The sequence below is a fragment of the Theropithecus gelada genome, chromosome 2, assembly GCF_003255815.1.
Source record: "Theropithecus gelada isolate Dixy chromosome 2, Tgel_1.0, whole genome shotgun sequence".
NCBI lineage: Eukaryota > Metazoa > Chordata > Mammalia > Primates > Cercopithecidae > Theropithecus > Theropithecus gelada.
The window spans coordinates 120,000,716-120,017,971 of record NC_037669.1 but is presented as its reverse complement, the minus strand read 5'-3'; the positions used below and the strand labels follow the sequence as shown (position 1 = coordinate 120,017,971).

General features: G+C 40.8%; 1 protein-coding gene across 1 annotated transcript; it reads right to left on the bottom strand.

The window, feature by feature from the left end:
• Positions 1 to 462: 462 nt before the first annotated feature.
• On the bottom strand, positions 463 to 16,191 carry EIF5A2 (eukaryotic translation initiation factor 5A2). The gene is made up of 5 exons (XM_025376683.1): positions 16,033 to 16,191; positions 15,150 to 15,349; positions 14,501 to 14,605; positions 1,460 to 1,591; positions 463 to 575 (listed from the first exon to the last, which is right to left on the bottom strand). The coding sequence occupies exons 2-5, from the start codon at positions 15,312 to 15,314 to the stop codon at positions 516 to 518; spliced, it is 462 nt and encodes a 153-aa protein (XP_025232468.1). The 5' UTR covers positions 15,315 to 15,349; positions 16,033 to 16,191; the 3' UTR covers positions 463 to 515.
• Positions 16,192 to 17,256: the final 1,065 nt, after the last annotated feature.

Here is a 17,256-nt window from a genome sequence, read left to right as displayed (position 1 = left end):
AAAAAAAAAAAAAAAAAAAAAAAAAAAAAAAAAAAAAAGGATTTGTGTTTGCCCTACACAGGCTGAAACTGCAACAATTCCAGTACATAATCAGTTCATTTAATATTAAATCTGTAATTAATGCAGAGTAGTTCAACTTAAATGTGGTACTTCAATACCACTTTATGCTACATTGTTTGATTTAAAACCCTGGTTTATCATTTAACTAAAACACAGGAATGATTTGCTCAGACGTCACATCTGCTGAAGCTATCTTGTTTGTTTCTTGAACTGACATACTGAAAACCACAGGAATATTATAGGAAACATACCTACAAAATTAAAAAAAAAATTATACATATTGATAATTTTTAAAAATTATCAATTGCTTGCAAAACTAACCCAGCACATTCTGAAAACAATTAAAAAAAGAAATGAGGTTGCTTATGAAGGCTATAGCTTTGGTGACAACTTAGAACCAAATTAGATCTGCAGTTGATTCAGACCTAAACAGTGTTCATGCCTGATGTTTCCATTTATTTGCAGGGTTTTATGGCTACAGCATATTCTTCACTCATTGCACACATGACAGACACCTAGAAGGAAAAAAGCAGGCAAAAGGTTATTCAGGAGACAATACACATAGAAGATATAATTAGTTCATTATATATTGTATATTTGTGGATATTTCATACATAGGGACTTCTGAAAGGGGTATTCCAAAACAAGCTACTTTCTTTACAGTTTTCCAAAGCAGAATTTCTCAAATAGTGGTTTGTAAGACAACTTCCAGGGAAAAGGAAAAATGACTATAAATGTTTGAACACTTACTACACATTACATTTCTGAAAGTTTTAACAAAGACAGTAAATCTCCTTCACTTTTTAACACTCTACTAGCATAATTTCTTACTTGCAAGAATAGCTCAGGGCCAGGCGCTTGTTCAGGCCTGTAATCCTAGCACTTCTGGGAGGCCAAGGTGGGCAGATCGCCTGAGGTCAGGAGTCTGAGACCAGCTTGGCCAACATGTTGAAACCCAATCTCTACTAAAAATACAAAAATTAGCCAGATGTAGTGGTGTGCGCCTGTAATCCCAGCTACTCAGGAGGCGGAGGGGAGACTCCCTTGAACCCGGGATGCGGAGGTTGCAGTGAGCCGAGATCATGCCACTGCACTCCAGCCTGGGTGACAGAGGGAGACTCCATCTCAAAAAACAAAACAAAACCAAAAAAGGGTCAGCTGCAGAGCTTCAGAACAAATTTGGGTTTGAGAGTAATGTTGATGTAGCAAAAACAAACTTTGATACTTTCTTTGGTAATGAGTCTCTAAGGGTTTTATGGAAAACCTGCCTGAGAGATCATTTTCAACATTTTAGTAGTATTTTTAAACCACATTCCATATGTAGTATTTTATGTTAACTAGTTGAGGCTGAAGTTTTTACAAAATGGTTTTCAAAAACAATCCTTCTCTAAGTCTTTACCTGTACATCTTCACCTGCATTGTATTTTCCTTCTATTTCTTTGCCTAGTTCACCTTCTGGCAGTTTAAGATCCTCACGAACTTCACCAGTTTCTGTCAGCAGGGAAAGGTAACCATCTTGAATGCATATCAGCTATTAGAAGAAATTATATCATTTGTGCTGATTAGATTATATCCACTTCTTTGTAATGTTTACATAGTTAAATTGCAATTGATATTCTTGTAAGTACAAAGTAATACATTAATATTCTTGGTATTTAAAAATGCTAAAAGTATAAAAAATATAAAATATGTACAGAATGGAAGTATAAGTTTACTCCTCCCGGTACTTCTCATACCCAATCTCTGCATTATTAAACAGTTTAGGTTTCTTTACAGTGTATTCCATTTATGTTTACAAAATAAATATAGTTGCTTTTTTAAAAAATGGGATATTGTAAGTACTTTACAGTGAGCTGTTTTGACTTAATAATATGTCTTAGAAATACTTTCTAACCAGAAAATATAAACCTACCTTAGTTAACTACCACATAGCTGCATGGACATACTATAACTGATTTAACCAATTTCATATTACTGGGCATAAAAGTTATTTTTGCTATTACAAACAATGCATTTTCTAATTTGAGTATGAGCAAAATTAAGTGGAAAATTTTTGGTCTTCAGCCAACAACAACAACAATAAGAACAATAACAAAATCTACTAGTGTATGGATAACAGTAGCAGAAAAAAAAAACCAAAAAAACCACAGTTGTCAACCCAACCTGCAAAAAAGCACAGTTTTGATACCACTGAACTTCTTTTACTACAGGAATGAGGAAACAACCAACCTCCACTCATTTATTCTATTAATGAAAGCATGTACACCATTAGTATGCCTAGAATCCTAATACGTTTTATAAAAGGCTATTATCCAGAATACCGGCTGCTAATAGCTACAAAAGGAATCAAAGACAATGGCCCTTGAACCCCTGTAAACCACTACGATATAACCCGGACATATCGTTGGGATTGTTCTCCTCCACATACAGCGCCTATCAAAACTGACTATGGCTCTCCACAGAAACTCCATCTACCACAGGAAATTTGTTTTTATGTCTAGAAATCTCAAAAATAAGAAATCCTACAGAGCTACAACAAAGAATGTTAACTAACCTCTTAGACCCTCAAATATTTGTGAGGTGGCTGGTAGAGAAGTAGGAGCAAGGAGGTTAAGGTAGAAGTGTAATTTTTAAAATATATATATATATGGATATATAGTTAAAGATGGGGATCTCATTATATTGCCTAGGCTGGCCTCAAACTCCTGGGGTCAAGTGAGCTTCTGCTTTAGCCTTCCCAGGAGCTGGGACTATAGGCATGCACCAATCCACCTAGCTTAAAGTGTAATTTTTAAACAACCACAACATTCCAAGGCAAAACTTTCTGATTTCTGTTTAGTTATTCCCTAAAGCAGAGCTTGTCTATTTCAAGAGTTAAATGTTCCTACTGTGCCACTAGTGACTGAAACACAGAAGCCAAATAATAATACTGATATTTTGAAAACGATGTATGTAATGGAGTTATTTTATTTTTTAAGAGTTAAGAATCATAAACTGTGGCATGAAATATATAAGGCATTTCAAATGTGAAATGTATAAATATAAAACATCTAGTAAAACAATGCATTTACAAACATTAAACATCTTATAAAATAAATTGCTATATTAAATACAATTAGAGTTTTTAAAAATAAAACTAAGCTATGAAAAACAAAAATAATGAGAACAAATTAATCTTTGATATGGTTTGGCTTTGTGTCCCCACCCAAATCTCATCTTGAATTGTAATCCCCACATGTCGAGGGAGGGACCTGGTGGGAAGCAACTGGATCATGGGGTCAGTCTCCCCAATGCTGTTGTCGTGATAGTGAGTGAGTTCTCTTCAAAGTGTTTAGCAGTTCCTGCCTCACTTGCTCTATCTCCTGCCGCCATGTATGATGTGCCTTGCTTCCCCTTCGCCTTCTGCCATGGTTCCCGAGGCCTCCCTAGCCATGTGGAACTGTGACTCAATTAAATATCTTTTCTTTATAAATTACCCAGTCTCAGGTAGTTCTTCATATCAGTGTGAAAAAGGACTAATACAGAAAATTGGTACCAGGAGTTTGGGCCACTGCTATAAAGATGCCTGAAAATATGGAAGCCACTTTGGAACTGGGTAACAGGCAGAGACTAGAACAGTTTGGAGGGCTCAGAAGAAAGAAAGATGAGGGAGAGTCTGAAACTTCCTAGAGACCTGTGGAATGAATTTGACCAAAATGCTGACAGTAATATGGACAGTGAAGTCCAGGCTGAGGTGGTTTCAGATGGAGATGAGGAACTCACTGGGAACTGGAACAAAGGTCACTTCTGCTGTGCTTTAGCAAAGAGACTGGCTGCATTTTGCCTTGCCCTAGAGATCTGTGGAACTATGAACTTGAGAGAGATGATTTAGGGTATCTGGCAGAAGAAATTTCTAAGCAGCAAAGTGTTCAAGAGGTAACCTGGCTTTTTTTGAAAGCATACAGTCATATGCATTCACGAAGAGATGATCTGAAACTGGAGCTCATGTTTAAAAAAAGGCAAGAATAGCATAAAAGTTTGAAAAATGTGCAGCCTGACCATGTAGTAGAAAAGAAAAACCCATTTTCTGGGAAGAAATTCAAGCCAGCTGCAGAAATTTCCACAAGTAACAAGGAGCTGAATATCAATAGCCAAGACAATGGGGAAAATGTTGCAAATGGGGAAAATTTTGTAAAGATGGGGTTTCACCACATTGCCCAGGCTGGACAACTAGTTTTTTTTTTAAAAAAAATTCACAGAAATGTTTCTGGACATTCCAGATGTCTTCATGGCATCCCCTCCCAACACAGGCCCAGAGGCCTAGGAGGGAAAAATGGTTTCGTGGGCCAGGCCCAGGGCCCTGATGCTCTGTATAGCCTTGGGACTTGGTGCCCGGTGCCCTGTATCCCAGCCACTCCAGCTCCAGCTGTGGCTAAAAGGGGCCAAAGTACAGCTTGGGCTGTTGCTTCAGAGGGTGTAAGCCCTAATTCTTGGAGGTTTCCATATGGTGTTGGGCCTGCAGGTGCACAGAAGGCAAGAGTTGAGGTTTGGGAGCCTCCGCTTAGATTTCAGAGGATGTATGAAATGTCTGGAGGTTCAGGCAGAGGTCTGCTGCAGGGGCAGAGCCCTGCTGCAGGGGCAGAGCCCTTATGGAGAACCTCTGCTAGGGCAGTGTGGAAGGGAAAGGTGGGGTTAGATCCCTCACACAGAGTCCCCACTGGGACACTGCCTAGTGGAGCTGTGAGAAGGGGATCACCATCTTCCAGATTCCAGAATGGTGCACCATGTGTCTGGAAAAGCCACAGGCACTCAATACCAGCCACTGAAAGCAGCTGCAGAGGCTGTACCCTGCAGAGCCACAGGGGTAGAGCTGCCCAAGGCCTTGGGAGCCTACCTTTTGGATCAGTATGCCCTGGATGTAAGACGTGGAGTCAAAGGAGATTATTTTGGGGCTTTAAGACTGAATGGCTGCCCTGCTAGGTTTCAGACTTGTATGGGACCTGTAGTTCCTTTGTTTTGGCCAATTTCTCCCATTTGAAGTGAGAGCATTTACCCAATGCCTGTACCCTCATTGTATCTAGGAAGTAACTAACTTGCTTTTCATTTTATAGGCTCATAGGCGGAAGGGACTTCCCTTGTTTCAGATGAGACTTTGGACTTGGACTTTTGGGTTAATGCTGGAATGAGTTAAGACTTTCAGGGACTGTAGAGAAGGCATGATTGTGTTTTGAAATGTAAGAACATGAGATTTGGAAGGGGCCTGGGACAGAATGATATGCTTTGGCTCTGTGTCCTCACCCAAATCTCATCTTGAATTATAATCCCCACATGTCAAAGGAGGGACCTGGTGGGAGGTGATTGGATCATGGGGGCAGTTTCCCCCATGCTGTTCTCATGATAGTAAGTGAGTTCTCATGATATCTGATGGTTTAAAAGTGTTTGACAGTACCCCCCTGCTTGCTGTCTCTCCTGCTGCCATATAAAACATGCCTTGCTTCCCCTTCACCTTCCTCCATAATTATAAGTTTCCTGAGGCCTCCCCAGCCACGTGGAACTGTGAGTCAATTAAATCTTTTTTCTTTATAAGTTACCCAGTTTCAGGTAGTTCTTTATAGTAGTGTGAAAATGGACTAATACAATCTTTTAAATTGAATTATTTATTAAAAAATCTTAAGTTCTATAGAAAAGTTGCAATAATGCAATGAAATCCCATATCCTTTACCTAGATACTGCCATTGTTAACATTTATCACATGTGCACTATTTTCTCTATGTATACATCCAACATATATAACATCTATCATATACATTCTTATTATTTTTACAGAACTATTGAGAGTAAGTTCCAAAGATCATGATTCTTCAGCAGTAAATACTTCAGTGCAACAGCCATGACCTTTCAGCAATTAAAACTTCAGTGTATTTTTCTCAAGAACAAGTATATGCTCTTAGATAACAACAATATATTTTTCAAAGTCAGGGAATTTAATACTGATAACCTATTATTCAATATATAGTACATATTTAAATTTGCCAATTATCCTAGTATTGTCCTTGATGGCAACTTATTTCCCTAACTCCAGGGTCATATCTTGTATTTATTTGGCTATCATATCAGTTTAGTCTCTTAATTCTAACAGTTTCCCCCACCCCTTAACTTTCATGGCATCAACTTTTTGTTTTTTGGGGGGTTTGGTTTTTGTGAGACCAGGTCTTGCTCTTTCACGCAGGCAGGACTGTGGTGGCATGATCATGACTCACTGCAGCCTCAACCTCCAGGGCTCAAGTTATCCACCCACCTCAGCCTCCAGAGTCACTGGGACCACATGCATACAACCACTATGCCTTTTATTTTTAAATTTATTTTTATTTTTGTAGATACAGGGTCTTCCTGTGTTGCCCAGACTGGTCTCAAACTCCTGGGGGTTCACTGTTTTATAGAATATTCCTCAGTTTGTGTTTGTCTCACTGTTTCCTCATGATTAAGGTAACATTTTTGAAAGGAATACTATACAAATGATGTGCCCTCAGAGTATCCTATCAGGAGACAAATGTCAATTTGTCCCATTACAAGTGATGCCAATTTTGATACGCTAAGGTAGTTATCTGCCAGATTTTTCCACTCCAAAGTTACACTTTCCCCTTTGTAATTTGCAAGCTTTAAGGAAAAAAAAAAAAAAAAGGCAACAGTGTCACTGTCAAGCCGTCAAGCATATTTTTGTGCAAATGTTTCCATCTTCTCTCTGACTCCATAGAGTTGGAAGGTAGGGATGGTAAGGAAATTGTTATAAGTATCTTCTTCTGGTCCTTTACCTTTAAACAAACCTACTGATTTGATCACTTTTAGATGTTTTTGAACAGTTTTTTTTTTTTTTTTGGTAGAAAGTAATTATTGTTAGTAGCAAGCAGGGAGACAGCAGAGGTGAGGGTCAAAAAACTTTAGAGATGTAAGGCATGTGAAGGTGTACCAAGCTCCTGAACAGTATATGAAGTTATAATGCTATCAGAATGTGGTATTTTTGGCCAGGTGCAGTGGCTCACACCTGTAATCCTAGCACTTCAGGAGAGGCCAAGGCGGGCAGATCATTTGAGGTCAGGAGTTCGAGACCAGCCTGGCCAATATAGCAAAACCTTGTATCTACTAAAAATAAAAAAATTAGCTGGATGTGATGGCATCTGGAGTCCCAGCTACTTGGGAGGCTGAGGCAGGAGAATCACTTGAACCCAGGAGGTGGAGGTTGTAGTGAGCTGAGATCACACCACTGCACTCCCACCTGGATGGCAGAGCAAGACTCCATCTCACAAAAAAAAAAAAAAAAAAAGAATGTGGTATTTTTTATTTCCTACTAAAATAATCCAGGGCTCCTTGGATAATTCCAGGTCCAGATCAGGAAGTGTGTAAGATGAACCTGGAGCAAGCTGTTGTACTAAAAAGCAAGGAGCTATCAAGGAGAATTAAAATTTGGCCCATGTCAAAGGGACTCAAGAGCTAACTTGAATAAGCTCCCATTGGCCAAGATGGAACAATGTGAGAATCAGTAAGGACAATAACAACAGTGGATTGAAACACAAGTATGTCTAAATGTTTGAGTTTATAATGAAAAATATGTATTTGGTCATCTTCAGTGGATGCCAGGAACCAATTTATTTTATAAACTGTACCTTAAAGGGAAAGAGTCAAATACAACCACCCCTGCTACACACACAGACACTGTCTCTTAAGGTAAACAAACAAAAATTGATGAAGGGAAGTTTCTTTTTATAGGAGTATTCTGGCTAAGAAAAACAAATGAAGGAATGACAGATCATAAATTTTGTCTCCTCCAATTAATAGATTGAGACAGTGATCACATATCTGATAATATCACAAAAGGAGAAACAATCAGACTTATTTATCTAATGACTGCATAGAACATTATGGAGTAGTCCTGTTAAAGGAAAGAAAGGAAGAAAATAAAAATCTGAACTGAATCTGATCAAGACTCTACATCTTACTACCAAGTTTCAGGAAACACAAGGGGCAGAGGAACATGTTAAAAAACAAGGAAATGCAATTAGCAAAATCCATACAGTGGGAAAGTCTACAGAAGAAATGACCCAGTGTCTTTGTCAAAAACTTGCAGAGACAGAAGTAATCACACTGGTAATTGTTGAAGCTGAGTGACAGGTACACAGGATTCATTATACTACACTTTGAAAATTTCCACAATAAAAAGTGAAACAAAAAATGCTATAGTATATATGAATTCTAGAACAAGCACCATAACCACTAAGTGCTGGGAGGCACAGTAAGCTAAGGAAGCAAAACATGATCTGAAAGGGAGTGTGGGGAGAGTTAGTGACTACAGATTCTGTCTTAGATGTAGTCAGAATAGGAAAGAACACTGAAAAGGGGGAATTATTGGGAAACTACTTTGCCTCATTTGTACTACTGATATACAACAGAAGGCTGGAGAAGGTATATTATCCCTACAGGTGCCTTCCTCTTTTTTTTTTTTTTTTTTTTGAGATAGAGTCTAGCTCTGTCACCAGGCTGAAGAGCAGTGGTGCAATTTCAGCTCACTGCAACCTCCACTCACTGGTGGTCTCGAACTCATGATCTCGTGATCTGCCCGCCTCAGCCTCCCAAAGTGCTGGGATCACAGGCGTGAGCCACCATGCGTGGCCAGGTGCCTTCTTAGTTCTAATTTCTGAATTTAATTTTTTTTCTCAATCTATTTCAAAACAACCAGACTTGTTTAGGTAACACCTATTCCTTTTTATTTCTTCCTTCTTTTCCCCCAGAGTGTAGCACTCTTGTGCTACTTCCTTAGAGTTGCTGGTTCCTGGTAGAGATTGAATGCTTGATCACCATTATTATACAGCCTAAGCAAATAACACCACCATCACCTGACCCATCATCTGACCCACCAAGCCACACAACTGGGAAGGCACAGCAGCTCTCCATCATTGAGTGGAAGTAGCGTATATGAGATCAGCTTGAGAAGGACCTAAACGTACAAACAAGTTGTATAAGAAGTGGCTCAGATGGCCGGGCGCGCTGGCTCAAGCCTGTAATCCCAGCACTTTGGGAGGCCGAGACGGGCGGATCACAAGGTCAGGAGATGGAGACCATCCTGGCTAACACGGTGAAACCCCGTCTCTACTAAAAAATACAAAAAACTAGCCGGGCGAGGTGGTGGGCGCCTGTAGTTCCAGCTGCTCAGGAGGCTGAGGCAGGAGAATGGCGTAAACCCGGAAGGCGGAGCTTGCAGTGAGTGAGCTGAGATCCGGCCACTGGCTCCAGCCTGGGCAACAGAGCAAGACTCCAAATAAAAAAAAAAAAAAAAAAAGAAGTGGCTCAGACTCAGAAAACACCTTCTCTTACCACATTGACACTTCTCCCTCAACTCATACCAATGACTTGATGGAGAGTTGCCTATGACTGAGAAAGGAAAATATTCACAATGGTTTCTAGATGGTTATGCATTATATGATGACGCCATTCAGGGGTCGGCCTGAAAGTGGGTTTGGGAAGAACTTCAAGCACTGGACCTGAAAGAAGACAGAACCAGAAGTGTGTATTTGCACTGATTAGCAGCTGTAGCTAACAATTTGGCTGGAAGGTTAAGGACACAGAAAGAACAAGATAGGAAAACTGCTGACAGTAAGGTTTGGAGAAGTGGTATGTTTACAGACCTCTCCAAATAATTGAAGAATGTGTCCACATGAATGCTCACCCAAGGGAATCTGTAGAGATTAGGCTCTAAAAAATTAGGTGTACAAGGTGATTCTCACTGTGAATGTGTGAATGCCATTCAGCTTTTTTTTTTTTTTTTTTTTTGAGACCGAGTCTCGCTCTGTCACCAGCTGCAGTGCAGTGGTGTGATCTCAGCTCACTCCAACTTGCACCTCCCGGATTCAAGCAATTCTCCTGCCTCAGCCTCCCGAGTAGCTGGGGTTACAGGTGCGTGCCACCACACCGGCTAATTTTTGTATTTTTTGTAGAGACATACAGGTGCCTTTTTTTTTTTTTTTTTTGAGATGGATTCTCGCTCTGTCGCCCAGGCTGGAGTGCAATGGCAGGATCTTAGCTCACCGCAACCTCCGCCTCCCGGGTTCAAGTGATTCTCCTGCCTCAGCCTCCTGAGTATCTGGAATTACAGGCACGCACCACCATGCCCGGCTAATTTTTATATTTTTAGTAGAGACAGGGTTTCACCATGTTGGCCAGGATGGTCTCGATCTCTTGACCTCGTGATCTGCCCGCCTTGGCCTCCCAAAGTGCAAGGATTACAGGTGTGAGCCACTGCACCTGACCTCAGCTTCTTTTTGTAGCTTCCCTCGTCTTTGCTTAGTGGGATCAATGACACAGGCTTTCTCTCACCAATACTGATCTGACTACAGCCACTACTGAAAACCTCACAGAAACAGGAGAGTCTTGATATGGCAGAGGAAGAACATAGAACAAATGAACAAGAAGTCTTGATATGTTCCCCAGAAGAACAGCTGGTCACCTGACTGCACCCCTTCCATCATGAAACAGGCAGCAATTTTTTCTTATTGCAGTAGTTTTACTCTACATATGGATTTGCCTTTCTTGCCTGCAGTGCTTCTGCTAAAATCTCATCCCAATTTACAGAATGCCTCATTCCTGTCATAGTATCTCACATTGCATCACTTCTGACTAGAAAACTAATTTTACAGGCAAAGTAACGAGGGAGTGAAACACCCAGATAATTTGCTGGTTCATGTACCCTATCATTCCAAAACAGCTTGCCTCTGTGGATCGGCCTAGTGAAGACTCACATATGGTACCTGCTGGATGGTACTTTGTTGGCCTAGAGTGTTGTTTTTGGCAGGTTACAATATATTTCAATATATGGTGCTATTTTTCCCATAATAGAATACACAGGTCTAGGAACTAAAGTTAGTGGCTCTTCTCATGATTACCCTTAATGATCCTGTAACAAATATTTGCTTCTAGTCCTTGCAATATTAGGCCCTATTGGTTTAGAGGTTTTCTATTTCCAAAGAAAGACTGCTTCCATCTGAGAACACAAGGATTCCCATGAAACAGGTAAAAATTATAGAAAGACTTTAAGCTCAGGGAATTCAATTAACATATCTAAACATTCAAATAATATACTACTTATCTGAATTCAATTAACACATCTCAGCATTCAAATGATATACTACTTATTTGAATTCAATTAACGTATCTCAACATTCAAATAATATACTACATATTTGAAGAATATACTGGGATTTAATAGTCACAGTTTTGGCAATTCACTAATAATCCAAAGATCCACAATATGTACTTTATGTGTCTGTAGTAATTAGTTTTCCTTCTGGAAAATGTTCTTCAAATGGCAGGTAAAACTTTAGTAAATGCAGAAACGGCATTTAACTTGTGGTGAGGTTTATATCAACACAGAACTTTCCAAAGAAATACGATTCCAGAGAGTACTAATGTCTGAATAAGCATTTCTCTATGAATTTGGGGATTCCCAAAGTTACATCTGGATATATTTATAATTTACACCATCACTGAGTCCCAGACATCTATAACTACTTTTGGGAGAAGTAATGTAAATAAGCAATTCTAATCCAAGCTAATCTTGAAAAAGAAGTCAGGAGACATTTTTTCTTTCATTCTGAACTTATTTTAAAACACATAAAATTAAAACTATAAATATTAATATGTTTTGTTTCCTGTTTACTTTTTAATTACTATAATGAACAGAATACATATTTCTCTTTAGCCAACTGCCAAACTGGCACTCAAAATATTGAATTCAGCAAATATAAAGGATTACACACAGCCAAATAATTAGTAGGTATTTAATCAAGGCACTTGGTTAGGTAAGTGAAGATCACCAAAGCACAATAAATATAAATAGAAAGGCTCACAGAACTTTTTTTTTTTTTTTTTTTGACACAGCGTCCCATTCTGTCGCCCAGGCTGGAGCGCAGTGGAGTGATCATGGCTCAGTGCAGCCTTGACCTCCGGGGGCTCAAGTGATCCTCCCACCTCAGCCTCTGGGTCTGCTGGGACTACAGCTGCGTACACCACCATGCCTGGCTATTTTTTTTTTTTTTCCGTATTTTGTAAAGATAGGGTTTCACCACATTGCCCAGGCTGGAGAACTAGCTTTTAAAAAAAAATTAACAGAAATAAGTTTTCTATGCTGACTTGAAAATGAAGAGCTGAGAAATAATGAGTAATTTCTATGCCAGGCATTGTTGTATTAACTAATAAAACCTCAAAATGATCCCATAAGACATTATTATTTATGTCTTTGCTTTACAAAGAAAGAAATTAAAGCAAAACAGGTTAAGTAACTTGTCAACCAAGGTCACACAGCTATTAAGTGCCAAAGTAGAGACCAGGACCAAGCCTGACTGGCTTAAATCATCCTCTTACCCACTTTGCAGTGCGGTGTACACACTAAGGGCTGGGACAAGGGTGAAGTAAGACACTTGTCTTGGGTGCAAAATTAAAGAAGGCACCAAAAAAACCTCAGTGACCAGATAAGCACTTTAATGCAATATTTAAAAAAATTAGAATTAATGAAAAAATCCTATGATAAAATACCAACATTTTAAATAAAGATGGGATCAGAATTTTCTTTGCGCCTTGAGCTCCTATATGGCTTGTCATTGTTACTAGTTCTGTCTCTATTTAAAATTTTGTGCCTGAGGCAAGAGCCTCCCTCACTTCATTCGCCTCATCCTAGTCTAGGACCCAAATAAAATTTTCCCTTTAAGTCTTGAGCTCCGATAAATGACTGGCTAACCTTAACACAGTATAATAGTAATTATCTGAACTGCTGATACCATCTTTCTGAAACATGCAACAGGCAAAAGCATTCTATATTGAATGAATATTACTGAATATAATTAATACTGAATATTTGAAGCATTCACATTTTAAGATGAAGAGAAACCCAATTTTGACAAAATTCTATGCTCAGCTTTAGCCTACTGTACTATCCTTACCATATTCAGTAATCACACATTTAACAAATATTTTTTGAGCACCTACTATGTACCACATCAAATTTGGTGCTCCAACAATAATGAAATGATTAAGTAGAATATATATTTAACAAATTTTTTTGAGCACCCACTATGAACCACATCAAATTTGGTGTTCCAACAATAATGAAATGATTAAGTAGAATTTTTACATAGGAAAAGGGGGAAACAGAACAGTACTTTTTGGTACATATCTACTTATGGAGTTCTTATGGGGTACATTTTCTCATTTAATCCTCATATTATCCCTATTTTGTAGATGAGAAGACAGGCTCAGAAAGGTTGTATTACTTGTCCAAAATCATCCAACTAGAAAGTGACAGAACTAGATCCAAACCCAGATCTACCTGGTTAAAAAAACCCACTTGCAAGACAATTCAAATTTCTACAAAGACTTCAAAGCAACCTAGAAAACATTTATGACAAGTCGGAAAATGAAAACATAGAAGTGTTTACTAGATTAAAATTACAAAAAAGTATGTTTGCATGTGGACAAACAGCAAAAGGAAATCATTGCATAAGTGCAGTTGATAGCAACATTAAAAAAATTTATACAATAAAGGGTACAGAAAAAAATCAGTTTAAGTTGGATAAAACAAATACCAGTGTCAACTATGTAGTTTTTACTACGTAAAATGAGCAGAAATGAGTTTGATATATGATATGCTTGATGTAGAAACTGAAGACTTTCAAGAAAAGCTTTAGTTATGAGTAATCTGAGCTTCCACATCCTATAAGGTCAATTATTTGGTGATCATCAGTACTCCAAACAACAAAATGCTATCATTAAATATGACCTACCCAAATGTATAGCTGGAACTAAAACTTGAAATTTACATATATAATTTAGCAAAAGGTCACAGCATGGTCACTGAACGTAATTTAACCAATTACATAGTTTTCGTGTTTTCTTCACCATACTCAGTGACCATGTACTTTATATTTATGGCTTTCAACTTATTTCCCTACTTAAGAATGTCAGGTTCTGACTAACACTCATTAATACAAAAACTTGCTAGGAACATGAATTTCAGTAGTTTCTTGAATGTCTTAGGTCTGATCAGTGAAAAGAAACAAAACATCCAGGAGGGATGTTTTAAATTAGAATAAGAAATATATAATAACAGAGAGAATAGTACTTTTACTAAACATTGGACTTAATTGCAATATGCAGTCACTTGGCCTGAGGAGCACTAATAAGTATTTGACTTTTTAAAAAATGCAAGAATGTGAAAAAAAATAGCAAACTAGCAATAATCCTAGAAAAGGTACAAGTGTTAAACATCACTATTTCTCCAGTTTCTAAGATAGGTGGTGCCTAATAATTGGTTAGAAAAACCTACAAAACTACTCTTGGGTTTTGTCAAATTATTACTGATAGTACAAAGTATTTGCACCTTGAAGAAACAAGCAACATTCTAAAGAAAATCAGTGCTTACTTGATAATCATTTCTCTTAATATTTGGAACATCCATGTTGTGAGTAGAAGGACAAATATCTTCATATTTTTTGCCCGTGAAAATATCAATTCCAACAAGGTGAACCTAACAGAGGAGAACAGGAAACCTGTTTAATCTCTGCCAAGTATATCACTCATTACACACACAAGAGCACAATACCAACGCTGATAACGGCAGATTCCTTTTCTCCGCCTTCCAAGGTCATCTGATTTTACTTAAAAAAAAGTAGTGGTCTTACAATTAGGAGGCAGTAAACAACTAAACAGTATCACATGTCAAGACCCAATATAGTCCAGTGATTCAATTATGAGATTACACAAGAAAAATAAAGTGTAGGTTTCTTAGAATTGCTGGAACAGGTTTTCTCATCTGTAAACTGAATAGATCTTCTAAGTCACTAGGATTCAGGAAAGTTTCAGTTCCCAGTTAATGAACATTGTTAAGGGCCCAAGAAGGGACTGCTACCTTTCAGTATTCAACGTAATAACTGATCACCCAGTAATTGTGGGAAGGAAAAAACAGTGCTTATTACAAAATTTTAAGTATAGAAATGTCATGATCTGTAACGGAACACAAATGATCAAAGTCCCAACGCCAAAGCCAAAGCCTGATCTGCAAGGGCACTTACCTTGGCATGCCCATGCTTTCCAGTTTTGGAAGTTGACATTTCCACTATTTTGCATGGTCGTCCTTTGAGCACCACGAAGCCGTTTTTGCGCAAGGCCGAACACTGCATAGGGTAAGTGCTGGAAGCCCCGGCATCTCCAGTAGTGAAATCAATTTCGTCCGCCATGGTGGGCTGGGGAGAGGGTAGTTTTTCCGTGGGAACTACACACAAAAAGTTTGTGTTTGCTTTTCAACAACGGGTATGTAGGCACGGAAACGTCTCATTTCGGACAAGTTATGTGCCAAGCATCACGGGCCTGTTATTTCTGCATGTAAGGAACACCCACCCTAGACTAGTGGACACTTTCTAACTCTGGCCTCTACAAACTTTTCCAGCTATTGCTTGGGGAGGTGGGATGAGAAGTCGCAGAAGAGCTCGCTGAGGGTGGGGACACCCGCCCTGGGCGCTCCTCCGCGCTGGAAACAGCAGGTTGCGGCCCCCATCGCCCCACCGCAGAAGCCGGCGACCTTCCCGCGCCGCCCAGCACTCGGCCGCCGCCCCGAACCCTACTGCGGGGTATCCAGCCCAGGCCGCACGTCCCCGCGAAGGATGCGGGGTAACAGAACCTGGCCGGCGGCACCCGGCCCTCTGCTAGCTGGCGCGCACCCCGCCCTCCACCCTTCAACGCCGCCGCCGCGGCCGCACAGGCGCCCCCTGTTCTGCCGGCATCCTCGGCTCAGCTCGGCCCGGCCCCACCAGGGCCTGAGTCCCGGCGGTCCCGCGCTCGCCTCTGTTCCCCCATCCATTCTCCTTCCTTCTCTCGGTCAGCGCTTGGCTCTGGGCGCCTTCCCCGGCCCTGCCTCGCTCTGGCCCCATCCCCACCAGCTTTTCCCCAGGTCCTCACCTTTCAGCTGGCAAAGAGTGCCTTTCGTCTGCGTACCCGCGCTGGTCCCCTACAGCTGCTGCGCCGGCGGCGGCGGTGGCGGCCGCGGCAGTTCCAAGAGACGGGGCGGGGCCGCCACACTTTCCACACCCCAGCCTCCCCGCCCTTACCCGCCCCCACCTCAGCCCCATTTCCGGGATAGGCCCCGGAGCGTCACAGGCACCGCCCTCTCGGGCTACCATTGGCTACCAGATTCCTGAGGCTCCGCCCAGTCACGTGAAGAGCGCCCTGGCAACCCCACGTGCTGCGGATTAGTGCACTTCCGGCGTGGAGCGCACTTTCAGCAGTCTGATTGCCGAGGGTGAGCTCGCTGGCAGAGGAACTTGCGCCTTCCAACTCTTAGGTTTGTTGCGTTGGGGTCGCAGTCGACTTTAATGGGAACCAAGCAAGGCATCCAGTGGCCTCTGCCATCAGGTGCGTGGCAGTTATCACATGACAATTGTCAGAACTCGCGAGGCGCGCCGATTCAGCGAGTGCCAGTGTGGCTGGCTGTGAAGCGAACTTTAGGTTTGAGCTTCTGGTTCAGCTTGCAGCCTTTCTTGGGGTTCGAACCGCCTCCTGGTCCTTGAAGAAGAACTCAGGTGCGGTATTTTAATACCTAGCTCGGCACCGCGGGTCCTGAGGACCCCATTCACCCCTTGGTGAGATTTTTGGCAGCGACTGGCGCCGGGTGCCCCTGTAGAGTCAGCGCTGCTCCCCCGGGTAGGAACTCCTGAAGCATCGGCCAGCTAACAAGCCAGCAGTGAAATGAATTAATCCACTTCTCACAGCAAAGGCTGTTGTGAAGTTGTGGAGGCGAAGGGTGTCTGACTTCTACGGCATTGTGGGTCCAGAGAGGTGTTCTGCCACCTCATGCCTTCTTTCCTCCTGGCATTGGCATTCCTTAGAGTTTGGGGTTTAACCCTGCCACATTAGAACGCTTAGATGGTCTTCAAAATTGATCTAGAGCTTGTAGACTGCAATAGAAAGGTTCTTAAAAGAGATGTGCTCCCCCTTCACAGTTTCATTTCACAACTCACCACAGTATCCTCTTGGGGAGGTGACCTAGGAAATTATTTCCCGTTCCACACCCGCATTTATGTGGTACTTTGATTTCCTATTGCTGCCTCATGAATAATCCCATACCTCACATTCCTATGTGCCTCTACAGTTTTCACATATCTTTCAAACATGTCCAATTTAACT